Source organism: Rhamphochromis longiceps, linkage group LG2 (assembly GCF_057381845.1).
Source record: "Rhamphochromis longiceps isolate RC_006_pf linkage group LG2, R_longiceps_female_GT1.1, whole genome shotgun sequence".
In the NCBI taxonomy this organism is placed as follows: Eukaryota; Metazoa; Chordata; class Actinopteri; order Cichliformes; family Cichlidae; genus Rhamphochromis; species Rhamphochromis longiceps.
The window spans coordinates 36,702,715-36,716,780 of NC_140558.1; the positions used below are offsets into that span (position 1 = coordinate 36,702,715).

Here is a 14,066-nt window from a genome sequence, read left to right on the forward strand (position 1 = left end):
AGAAGTTGTGTTCGTTTGTGTGCTATATGGCTCCATGCTATTCAGACTTCTCCACGTTGAATGGGCTGCCTAAATATTAATAGGTCAGACCAAGAAAGGGTGTGATCACGATCTTTACAAAAGTGACCGGGGTTTTCATTCTGACACAAAGCCAACACATTCATATGCCCTCAGATAAATGAAAACAAATGTCTGAAAGACGTTATGAACACACAAAACTCCCCTTTAGAAAGACAATTACCTCGTGTCCACTTAGTGTCAAATTCAAGTAGTAAAAAGTTTATGCAGCTGTTGAGACGTATTATATTTCTGAGAATTAAGACAAAATGACTTGATGACGCTTTCTAACATTTATTTTATTTGATCGTGTTCTTGTTTCCTCCACACGTAGCTCCCAACCCTCCATCTATAAGAGACGAGCTGTGCACCGCCTCCCACGACACCATCACTGTTCACTGGACGTCTGAGGACGAGTTCAGCGTCACCTCCTATGAGCTGCAGTACACGATCTACACAGGCCAAACAAACTTCATCAGTGAGTAACACACACTCAATAGAGGGGAAGAGTAAAGAACAAGGCAGAGCAAACTCATTGGACATGATGCTGTCTCACAGTAACAAGGTCCTAGGTTCAAATCCACCATGTTCCAGGTTTCAGTGTTCTCCTCACGTCTCTGTGGGCTCCCCCTGGATATTCCAGCTTCCTCCCACAGAACGAAGTGGGGTTAGGTTATTTGATGATCCTAAATTGGTTGTCTGTGTTAGCCCTGTGACAGATTAGTGACATGTCCGGGGTCTACCCTGCCTTCCAACCACCCTGAATTAAGTGGAGATTATGGATGAATGGATGCTAACTGAAACTGAGCAAAACTTTAGGAGTCCCATGGATTTTTGCATTCTCTCACGTAGAACCATCCACAGTTACTTTCTCCCCCAACCATTTTTCGGATGAGAGGGGACAGCTGACATGCTGCAATAGTTTTAAATCAATTTTATTGGCTGACTTTTTACTAGTCCCCCACATCTGAAATGAATCTGGTGCCACTGGCTGTCACATAGCCCTCCCATTGTTTATGCGTTTCTTTTCATGCACTGTGCATGATGCACTTCACTTGACTTTGACAACTTCTCTTCGACTGCAGTTCTATGGACCACTGACTGCACGATACTTTCACGGACTGCTTCTGCTCAGGCTGTTCATTCTGTTGCACTTCCTTCCTTTTGCTGTTGCCTAGCCACCAGCTCTAATTTCTTCTCCATTTAGTTGCATCCTCAATTACAGCCCGTGTTTGTAGCCTGGAATTGTGTGACCCTGCTGCTGTTGTGGTATTATAAGAATCGTCTAGTTTTTATCATAAAATATATATAAAATGTACATCTATCTACACAGAAGCACTAAGCAAACCATTTTCACTGACCTCTCTTCGGGTTCAAGAAACAAAGCACTGCAATCATTTCAGCATTACTTAGTCTTATTTTGATATGTTCAATATTTTATACCAGCTGTGTTGGATAACCTGGATTTTTTTTTTTTGTCTTTTTTGTTTTCCATACTTGTATTTTTAGAGAGATGGAGCTGAGTTATCAAGAGTACTCATTATAAAATAGGCCATACAGTGCATACTGTAACACAAGGGGATGCCTGAGAGAGAATCACATATTTTTTAAGCAGTGTGAAAACTCAGCAGACACAAAAACTGAAGATCATAGCTTCACAGTTTTAACCTTCCCCATTAATCCTCAGTACCCCAATCCCTGTATGAGTACCATATTTTTTATTTCAGGGCTGTAACAGTACAATGTACTTGTGATATTTCCCAAACATTTATTCTGCTAGCAGATCAAAGTCGGCAAGAATCAAACAGATTTAATCTAACTAAACACGACCATGATGAAAGTGTTTTGCTTTCAGTGCTTTTCCCGTTAGATATGAATTGCAATTACTAGAGGTGTTTTATAATAGAACAGAGATCATACTGCAGTTTATAAGAGCAAATGCTTAGTTTTCAGAGCAAATTTCAATCCACTATCACCGTCACGTGGCTGACTCAGCAGGCTCCTAATTCTAGTATTAAAATCTGAAATATTACCTTCTTTTCCTGGCAGCTTTTTCTTGACCTCATCTAAAAACATCATGAGATCAAGTAAAGGCTCAATGACAGGTGTGTAGGAGAATTGGTGAGGATTTAAAATGTGGTGCACAGAGTATCGGGCCGCACTTGCAGTAACAATGTTGAGAAGATGGCCAAATAGGCGAGAAAAACTAATGAAAAACATCTTTATTACAAAGGCTGGACTTTTACGGCCGGTCCTCACCCTGAATGTTTAGAGCCAAGCCCTAAATAATTCTGCTCCTGAATAATAAAGGTACCAAAAAAAAGCAATGCACACATTTCTGTATATGGTACTTTAACACTATCTTCATTAACAAATGGAGGGCTCTGGATCTGATGACAGATAATATTTGGTCTTCTTCTACACATCACACAGATTTCAGGTCTATACACTGGAATACTTTATAACAACTCACGTCTCCAGCTGACTCTCAACCTGCAGCACCACAAACAGGCAACATCAATTTCTATCAGAAGAATTAACCCTTGTATCAAAAACATATTGATTCTCCTTTTGCCTCCTCTCAGTAATCTGAATTGCCGTGCCGTTATCAGTGAGAAACGCATACTTAAGACCCGTGCTCAGACTGTATTATTTAGGTTAGCAGATTACATGCTTCCTCATCAGGACTGCTGGTTTTTGAGCCGCTAAGTTGCGCTGCTCTTGGCAGAATGGTAGTTATTATCAAAATGAACTGGCTGCATCTTTGTAAGTAGCACGCTATTAGTAGATCACCCTGCAAGCACACTAATTTGACCTGCTTAGCCAATAAAGTGGAATAAAATTTATTTTCCTGCTGAGGAGCGCAACTCCTTTCCAGCTCCTTGGAAAGGACCCAAATAAAATTCCCTTCATCCATCCATAACAATCCCAGCAATACAGCAATGGACGTTACCAATGCAAACTGAGTTTTAAAGAAAATTAAACACATTTTGATCAAGCTCATTATCTTGAGAGCGTGCATTCTTCATGCAAGAACATGCAAGACTTCATACGACTTTTTGACAAGCAGCAGATTTTTATTACAGCAGCGACACAGTCATAGTTCACCAGTGCATTTAAAAGGATGTTTTTAAAAACTCAAAGTACATCAGTAGGTTATGGTATGCAATAGAACATGTACTTACTTTTAACATTTAGCTGATCTGCACCACTTTCTCAATTTTGATAAGTGTGTTCATGAACATTGAGATGATGCATCGTTTCCTCTCCTTCAATTAAAGATGATCCAGTGCATCCTCTGCTAAAGGAGGTAATAAAGGAAGCAATGAAGCTACTTTTCTTAGTATTTGTTTCATTTGGTCACCACACAGCTACTTCTGGGTCACTTCTCTCATTTAGGAACCAGGACTCAGAGCACAGGTCTTCTTTTTCTTCTTCTTCTTCTGAATCTTTTTGAATCCTTTAAAGTCAAACAGGCTGTCGTCCTTTTCAGGTTTTTACACTTAAACACGGTCTTTCCCTTCATAACATTATTGGGCAATTTAAGTGCACATATTCAAATGTCTTTATAGCAAAAGACAGCATGGCAGTAAAATGATGCAGTGATAAATTATGACACTATTGACAGTAAAAATCTACATATTGGGACACAGGCAGAAATTATGCTTATTGTTTTATTTTCTAATTAGTTTCTAATCATTAGCTCTGTGACTGACTTGTTATAATGCTACTAGCAAATGACTAAAATTTGAGGCACCATTACATTAAATATAAATGTGTATTTTAAGGGGGTTTGAATGTTATTTAAAACATGTTAGTATTCAAGTGAGCAGTATTCAGTTTTTTGACATTTAAATGCAGAAATATATATATTATACCGTAGAATGACACAAACATAATATTCCTAAATGGGATTTTATGCATTTGTCTCCATCTAGCTTTTGTTTTCTAATCAGCATTATAACCGAATGGCTATCGCGACGTAAATGAAGTGAAAGAAAGGCCACTGCCAAGGAGAAAACAAACGGATGGACTGGTGAAAATCAGAGTGGATAATGGGTACATAGGGGAGGTGAAAACCACTTACTGATATGAGAAGGATGTGATTAATGTACATAATCGTGCACATTCAAGCACATACGCACACAAATACACACACAAACACCTGTGCCTCTCTAATCTTTTCATCTCCTCTTCTCTCTTCTCCTCTATGTGGCCTGACATTTCTCCATCTAACCATGCAACTTAAGTGCTCTAGCCATTTGAAACATCAGGATACATTTCAGCTATGATAGACTGAGTGACTCAGATATTCAGCCGTGTGCTGCCACAGAGTCCTTAGAGATTCGTAGGAGAAACTGAGAAATGGAGAAATTCATTTAGCCCAGTTTGCCACTTGAGTTTTTACCATAGTATTTTTCTCTAACTTTCCAAGTGGCTAAATGCTCCCACTTGAGTGCCATCTTGTCTCTCTCCTTTTTCTCGCCTGGCCACATCTTCAGACTTGGCCTTCCCATGAGGAGGAGAAGTGGGGTTGTGGTGCCTTGTGAACCCTGCCTTTGCAGGATCATCCAAGCAAAGCGGCAGAAAATAGAATCAGCAAGTGAAACCAAATACCATCTTGTGTGTGGCTGCTACCTGTGGCCCTCTGAAAGTTGTTGTGTCTAGTGCTGTTGACGAATGCGGGTGCCATCTGCCAACTGGCATCATGGATTATCCAGTTACACATTTACTTCCTCATAAATATTTGTTTTTCCATCTTGATTTTCAACCAGATTTGACTGTGAAAGTCTGCATTATCATTTTGAGGCTTGTCTGTGCATTTCTGTTGAGGCTCTTAAACACACTTAGTTGTACACTATTTTATTTTATCCTTTTTCATTATATACTACAACCTTCTAATGTCATAACACCTTGGAAAATATTGAGAGAATCAAGTCGGGACATTGCCGTTGCCTGTTCTCACATATAGCACCCATCAGCAACTCTTAATGCTTCAAGTGACGCCGTGCATGCCAGAGGCAGAACACGCAACACTCGTTGGCATGCTGTGAAATCACAGAACAGTTACTTGCTTTATTCTCACAGACGCACGTAAAAACATTTAATTACCGGTTCTTATGTACAGCTTGGGCAGTGTCAGGAAAGGTTCAGGGCTACAGAACATGGGTAAAACAGCATAAAAGGTCATAATAGATTTGCCATAAATGATCTTTTTACAGATATACATTTAGTATAATTCAATTCAGTTTTATTTATATAGCGCCAAATCACAACAACAGTCACCTCAAGGTGCTATATATATTAGACCCTACAATAATACATACAGAGAAAAATCCAATAATAGTATGAAAAACTCCCTTTTAACAGGTAGAAACGTCCGGCAGAACCAGGCTCGTGGAGGGGTGGCCATCTGCCGCGACCTGTTGGGGTGGGTCCTCATATTCCACATAATGCTGCTTTGCTTTTTAATAGTGTAAATAAATATCTGTCTTCTTAGAAAATAGGTAGTTAGTACCTTAGGATAGAGCCAGCTTAGTTTTTTCTAGTCTTTATGCAAAGCCTTTTACACCTTGGCTCTATCATCTGTGTGTACAGGAGAGTGGTATTAATAGCTAATTATGAGTACAAAAACAAGTAGCTGTATTTCCTAATACACTTTCTTTGCGATATGAATAATATCTACCACAATTACACTTGCCTAAAAAGAAATGCAGCATCCGCTTTGTTTGGGAGTAGTAATTTCCTTCTTTCCCTCTGCTTCCATCTCCGCATGACATCAGCCACTTTCCCCGTTCCTGTCGCCGGTTTGTACTGTGTTTCTGGGAGGCCTGCCTGGTAATCGCGCTAGCAATATCTGCCTGCTGTCTCCCTCCGCCACCTGTTATTCATGTGTGCTCGTAAACATTGCCTGTGGTGAAATATTAAAATGATTATCACAGGTGAGAAGCAGATTCACAGTGGGCGCAAGGGAAGCCCAAAGTGCAGGGGTAAAAAATTGCGCTTTGTGCATCTCAATAGGGAACAGTTCTGAGATTGATCCACACCAGATCAGTCTTAGAAGCGATATAATACATTAAGAGTAAATGGCGATGAGATTTCAGTCACTGTTGAAGGCCAGTCAGACAATATTAACCTGTACAAGTAAAGTAAGATGAGCACACACGCACATACACACACGTATAGGGCTGTTTTATAAGATATGAACAGAGGACTAAGACATACCCATGCAAGGACACAGTGAGACACACGCTGTCACCATTAACTTTATATTGCATCATCAAAGACAAACCCTATTCCGTTCCCCAGATATTTCATGTTGCTCTTCCCTTCTCGTCTGCCTGCTTCCGAGAAAACGGCGACACAAACAGATGCACAGACATACTGTACATATACATACACAAGCTCTTGATGTCTAGGATGAAATAAAACACATTTGCATGTAAAATGGATCGTGTACCTGGTGTAAAGGTGTAAATTAGGTTCTGTCATATTAAAGGAAGACGTGTCGCTTGTGCTTTCTTTGTCTTAGAAAAGCTTGTGTAAAAAATGTAGCCCCAACTCCCACTCCAGCCTTAAGAGTCCTCTCCCCTCATTCATTCTTAAAGGCACCTCACTTTTAAAGGCCTTATTTGCGTCCTGTGAAGTATTTATATTTACAAGCAGACTCTCAGCCATTACTTATGCATGCTGTTTCCATCTTACTCAATAATTCACAATGCATCCTCACCAGATGGGACAAGGTAAGCATGGCCCAGAGAACTCTCTCCCTTTCCGTGTTTTTTATTTCCTTGTAATTTTGCTTTGGGAGGAAGGATGAGACAATGAAAAGGGTGGTTATTCTACTTTCAACTCTACAAATGTTAGGCTCAGCTGTGGTTCTACTAAACAAGATGCTTTGTTGGTTTTGGCAATGGCTTTTGGGGGTTTTTTGTCGTTGTTTTTTGGATGTGTTCGTAATTTCACAGTTCTTTGTATAAACTGCCTCTAAAATGTTTGCCCATAAAATAGAATTTCTGTATAGTCTCCAGTTGGCACATCTTGGTTTTATTATTCATGCTGTCAGTTCATTCATTTCATTTTAGCTATCGGCGTTATTAATACACTCGTGTTGTTCACAAGACCATGAAAGAGTGATCAGTTTTTGGGTTTCTGTTTTTTCCACGTCCTGTATGATAGCCTTTGGAAAAGGTACGCAATATAACATGTCACGCAATGTTCATGCATAAAGCGTAAGCACAGCAGCTCCAAACTTGGCATGTTTTGCAATATCCATTTTGCATAAATCAGCAATCCTCCCCTAAAATCCTCCAAAGCAGCTGCATAAATCTCACCTTGTGTTCAAAGTTGCCTATTTCATCTTTGAAATCAGGAAACATACCTTGATTACCACGAGAGTGGTAGGTCAGGTAATTGTGCGATAACAGTGATTTTAATGTGTTAAATCAATCCAGTTATTTCACGCTAGAGTAAAGCCAAAGGAGCTCCCCATTGTGGGCGATCAACTCTTTAGCTCACAGCCAACATTTCCTTTTTTTATCTTTCACAGTCGGCTACATCTCAGAGACTGAGAAGACTGTGTTTAGAAGCAGTTGACTGCACAGCTTAACTGGCATTACCAACTCTATACTGCAAGCTGCTTTAAATCAAAGTGCCCACCAAATAGGGTCATGCTGTTACTGCCTGTGTTTCCATACATTTGAACATTGTATGGAAATGACAGTCTTTTGCCTTGAGGCGCTTACTTCAGAGATTTATATTGAGAGTACCTTGTTCGTAATGGCTTATAGTTTTAGCTTAGTGAACGCACAATATTGCCTCAGGGGAGTTTGTCATGCTAAACCTGATGTAAAAGTACTGTAATGGGATGGATTAGTATGTAGACATAAATGTTGCATAACATGGAGAGCCGTGTGGTCTCTGAGCTCCTTATTTGGGTGGGGATGACTCACTTGGGGGCTTTGAGGAAAAATAACCCTCCTCTGGTCGGAATTGAGAACAGATTTTACTCTTTTGAACATCACTGGAAAAAAAAGGTTCTTAGCAGGACACACTAACTCTGCTTACCTTAAAAGTGGCAACATAACCTTGTTACTAATGCTGTGTGTACTTGTGTGTGTCTCTGTGGCTCTGCCAGGCTTGTACAACTCTGCAGACAGCTGGATGATCGTACCTAACATCAAGCAGAACCACTACACGGTGCACGGCTTGCAGAGTGGCACCCGTTATATCTTCTTCGTCAAGGCTATCAACCAAGCAGGAAGTCGCAACAGTGAGCCAGCCCGCCTCAAAACCAACAGTAAGTGAAGGCACATGTTACACTTCTGCCAGCCTTTTCATGAATATTTACAAGCCGTGTTATTTGGGTTTGGATATTTAATACAGCTAAAAGTTTGCATCTCTCTCTGTATCATATGTGCAACATAATGTTGTCACGACTGAGTGTTTTTCCCAAAGGATTGTCTTTGATTTACAAGTGAGTGGCAGATTTGCTGCTGATTCAGAGCTAGTTTAGATTATTACATTGTATATGCATACATGAAAGGAGAAAGCAGCAAGAGTGCCAGCAGTGCCTAATGTATTTCTGTCACAATCACTCACTCACACTCAAAGCAATTCACTGTAGGCCATGCAATCTTCACTGAATAATTTTAGTCTAAATGTATGAACAGTTAAAGAAAAAACAAAAAGTATAATGTAAAAAAATTTAAAGGCATATTTCCAGAAGGTAGGCTTTCATCATTCTCTGATGTGGAGAATCAAAAAGTTGACAATTTTTCAACAAAAAGTATTTATGTCAAAAATGTGTTTGGACATTTCTTGAGTAGACATTTGATATTACGATATTCTTACAAGTGCAATTTCAAAAAAGTTGGTACTGTGCAAAATGTAAATATAGACAGAATTTAATGGTTTGCAGACCTCAGAAAACCATATTATATCAACAATACAACATGTTGGTAATATCGTTACCTTTTGGTGTGTTGACGCCATCAATTTCAAGAAATTGTAAACACTGTAAAAATGGAAAATTATGGCTTTATGACTGTACGTGTACATGTATATGAGTCACCTAGCTTAATTGTGCTCGGAATAGAAGGAGCCTGGAAAATGCTTCATACCTTCCTTGGTCAGTAGCGACTTGTTGGCTGTACATACAGACTTCATATATACATACGCTATGATGATTATCGTAAGATCTAAAATTAATCTCTGACTACATCGTCCATCAGCACAATACCACTACAAATTCTGCAAAATGACACAAAAAGTATCCTACATGGATAATGCTCTAGTAATAACACCACAAATAGTGTGATGGTAAGATTAAAAGTATACTGGGATATGGGTAAGGAATCCTCACACACTTATTTTAGCTTATAGAGTTCACATCCTGAATGGTTCGTACATAGAAGATAGAATTGTAATGTTTACTTATCACATTTTAGCCACTTTTTGTCAGCGTAGGTTTACTGTTATCACCCTCTCCCCACCAAAAAGTGTGTATTTAAGTTACAAGTATGTGCATACTTACTTTTTGAAGTATGTACATACAGTACTTTTGGTAGCAAGACCCTTGACAAGTATTCTGTGCTTTGACACACATTAAGGTGTACAAGTAGCTGAATTAAGTAAACTGTACACGAGAGAGCTTTTCCACGTTTTTCCTCTCCTACACACCTGTCAGATTACAGTGAGTTGTGCAACAGTACAACTTATTTTTACCACTGCAAATGTTACAGGGATTAAACCTGCAGTACTCTGAGCACCAGCACCTCTGTCGCCAGTCTGTCGCAGAACTGATATGGCATCCTCCCTTCTTCTATAAATGTACTCGTTTTGTTCTTACCGCGTACACAGCAGTTGTTTTTCCTGCTTGGAGAAATTTCCACTGTTTTTACAAGACTGTTTAATTGTCGTCCTTCAGATTCTTCGTTGTTTCTCTTTTGTTTCTTTTCTCCTGTTTTCTCCCTGAGGTAGAGATTGCTGCTGTCAAAGCTCGCCTCAGACTTGAACTATTTTCCATTGCTTTAACATGCTTCTTTTTCCCTGTAACAGTACAAGCTAGTAAAAAAAATGCAGTTTTTAAGGTTAGCTAAATGTGAGCAAATAAACTTCATAAAACCACTGATACTCTTTGGGGCATGTAAGGTTAGAGTCAACTTGAAGAGATAGAATAGTCTTAAAAATGCTTAACTCCTTTGGGACATGGGGGAAAAATATTGCCTTGCCAAACATTATGATGTGGTCACTGGTTAGAATTGCATGGGAACATAATTAAATTGTGACCACATTTTAACAATGCATGGCCACAACAGAATGTGTTGTTTACTGACCACACTGGATCAAGTCTATGCCACTAAATTAGGGCTGAACGATTATGGAAAATAATCTAATTGCGATTTTTTGCCCCAATATTGCGATTGCGATGCGATATGCGATTATTTTTTAAGGTCTTTGTCTTCTGTATTATTAAACAAAGACAAGCAATACATCATATAGTATGGCCAATACTATATTACATTAATTTTAAACTGTTCTTTCCTGGAAGACAGACCTCTGTTATGATGACATGAGGTGATGCATGAATTGATGACTGACATTTTTATTTAACTTCTTCAATCACAACAGTATATTTGAACATACACAATAGTTTATTTTTAGCTTACAAACATCTGAGCATAAAGTGCTGACAAGGAACCCTGGTGTAAACATTAAAATGAAAGTCAGTACAATGTGCAGATTGCAGAAATATACATAAACAAAATCTGTGGCTTTACCACACTCAGTTTTTTGACATCTGTGAACTACTAGACTGTCATTCAATTAAAAAATAATATTAAATAAATAAAACTAATAAATAAAAAATACACACATCTTACTGATCTCTGCAGTCAGTAACATTACACATAAAGTGCAAACATAATAGCAATTGTATAAACACACACACAAACACGCCTTTAAAATTTAAAGGCGTGAAATTGGACGGTCTAGTTCTGATTAGCGTCACCGCTGTCTCGGTGGAGTTTAATAAACTCGGCCGTCTGCTTCTTGCTATCTAAAATATAACCAGACACTGGCGTAAATTCTCGACTGTCTCATACTTCTGTTTAATAAGTTTTCTGTTTGACGTTTAGTCAGCTGTGTGAAAACCAAGGAGGAACCCACCCGGGGGATTAATAAAGTTTTATTTTATCTAATCTAATAACTTTAATCTCAGCCAAACCGATTTACTCACGAACAAACAAAACACTGAAAAAAGCCCAACAATAACATTTTTAGGTTGTCTAAGTGACTTATATATTACGTTTAACCCGAGCAGCGAAAGTCCGCGGTGATCTGAAAATGATGTGCCGGGAGTTGTGCCGTTCTCGGCCGCATCAGTAACCCTCGAGCTCCCGGCTAGCTGTCGAGCTGGTGGGTAGCAGACGCCTCTGAAAACGTCGAAGCACTTTTGCAAATATGGGATATCTTGATAAACCGAGCAGATATTTGATGTTTACACAACTACTTTCTCGCCTGAAAATATGTTAAAAGTTTATTTTGTGACCCAGAAAGATTAGTATGAGTAATTTTAAAACTTAGTAGCGGCCGCCATTGCTGGAAACTGGAGTTTGGCTGGGCCGCGCTATGACTTCTGGGATATGGTAGGCCACGAAGGACACACCCGACCCATCCTTCAAATTCGGGGAAAAGGAGGACGCATTTGTCGGCTACATTCGGAGGAGTCTACGAATTTGGACAGCCTTCGGCGCGTCGCTGTGACGTAATCGGTCTACAAATGCGGCCTCAGGAGGATGCAGCCCATGAATTTGGACATGTCCAGAGTATAATCGCAGCCTTTGCGGTTAGAAAATTGCACTTGATCATGTCGCGATATTATCGCAAATGCGATATATCGTTCAGCCCTACACTAAATAGACATTGTTAACATTTACTTGTCAGTACACTACACCAGGTCCAGTGACAAAACTAGTGACAAACACCACAGAGGTTATTTATTTGTATTTTAAAATAAACCACTATCCGTAGTTTGTAAGTAGCTGTTTCTGTGTGGTTCCTGCTGATTTTGAGTGATTATTGTGAGTGGTCTAAACATTTATTCCAGATAATAATTTTGTGTACTGACAGTCTTGTTTAGTTTTACACCTAGATCTGATTCAGTGTTCTCCAGCAGTCTGGATTTATTGATGGATTCTGTGACTATTTTTTCCTTTGCTGAAGTCTTACAGCACCAACCTCTCTGTAATGTGGGGCTTCTTGGTTGCACTGCAAGCTACAATGAATGTCAAATTTAAGTCCCCTCTAGAGGCTCCCATATCAAGTGATAAGGTAATATGTTAGTGCTGCTTGACAACAACCATGATGAATATTGCAGGGTATCATCATAATTTATCACTAGTTCAACTCAAAGATGAATCATTCTTAACATTCCTCTTTTAAAAACAGTAAAAGAGACGTCATGGCTGTATCTACAAAGTCACATCACCCACAGTCTATTTTGCGGGAATATTCATCAGGTTCAGCTGTGGCATATAATAAGTTAAAACCTCAGCGATATCGCTAATTTAGGATGTGCCCCAGGGGTGCTCAATAAAATTTTAAAATCAGTCTAAAATTGCAGCCGAAGTGCAGTGAAGCAAAAATGCAGCTGATATGCCAGCTCATTTCAGCCTATGCCGGGAGTGGTTTTTAGGATTAACTGTCATCAGGATACACTTGGAATATATAGGCATAGTTAAGGTTTGAACCTTTTTTACTTTATGTCACTGATTTAACATATTTTAGTATTAAGTATTCGTCTTAGCAGGCTTCTAGAAAGCACTATCACCCTCCTCACCAGCATATCCTTTTTTCCACTGTATGAGATACTGCCATCTGGAAATTTCCCAGTTTATTTCAGTTCAGTAAAGCTTTATTGACATGATATGGTCAGAGATTGTCTATTGACAGTTTACAGTAATCTTTTTATAATACATGAAATCTCTGTTTGTTTGTCAACTCTTCCTGCATGATCAGGAGTTGAGCAAGGCTCCCTGAAGGTTCTCATCTATATCAGAAACTACAACATCAAGCGTGTTGCCTAGCAACCACTTACCAACAGGCTAAAACAATCCACTTGTTGAGTTTTGAGTTTATGCACTTTCGACGACTTATAAAAGCATACAAGGATTTTTATTTCACAGCAGTGACATTGAGATATGATGTGATCTTGTTGCCTAGCAACCTCCCAATAAACTAAAAAGACCCAAATATAATGTGCATACACAAATACCACCTCAGGAAATCATTTTTATTTTGCGACAACATCTAATTTTTTCATTATGCATCATGTTGCCTAGCAAACACCTACCAGTGAGCTAAAATCACAGTCTAAACTATACTGTACTACACATAGTGAATAATTTTAAAATACCTATATTTAAACAATAGTGTACTGACTACATAAAAAGTTGTGATATATGTAGTAAATACTGGTTTTATGGTTGACATTAAAGAGAATCATGCCTGGCTTTACTAATAAACTGAGGTCAAATGCATTATGTATATTATATAGATATATGTATACTCTTAACCGTATGAACAGAATAGTAAGTCACCATGAGCTCTCATGTAAGAAACAGTCAGACCCACCCACACATAAACGAAATCTCTGTCCACTGCCTATTACCATACATATTTGCCACTACAGCGTAGTGCAAGATAGCACACGACAAAGTATATCATATGCATTAGTATAATGCACTACATAGGCTAAAGCTGTAGTTTAGTGCAATATTGAATGATTTTCTCTCTCCCCCTCTACCCCCATGCTGTCATTCTTCCTCTCCTCTGGCAGCCTGTGCTATCAGGGGAAAGAAGCTTGTCCACCCACAGCCAACAGTGGTTGAGATTCTGAGTCGGTGATTGGCAACCAGCATTTCGTTCTGCTGTAATGGTTTAGACAAGCCATCAAAATAACAAAAAACATTAATATTTTTATCCATGATTGAGGTTTTGTGGTTTTC

At 39.0% G+C, this 14,066-nt stretch overlaps 1 protein-coding gene across 7 annotated transcripts in view; it reads left to right on the forward strand.

Annotated features, from left to right (window-relative positions):
- Positions 1 to 14,066, forward strand: part of mid2 (midline 2) — a 168,308-nt gene that overhangs the window by 135,627 nt on the left and 18,615 nt on the right. For all 7 annotated transcript variants that reach the window (XM_085426289.1, XM_085426282.1, XM_085426307.1 and 4 more), the window contains 2 exons: positions 392 to 535; positions 8,195 to 8,356. In XM_085426289.1, the coding sequence (XP_085282415.1) occupies positions 392 to 535; positions 8,195 to 8,356 (306 nt within the window). The remainder of the gene's footprint in view (positions 1 to 391; positions 536 to 8,194; positions 8,357 to 14,066) is intronic.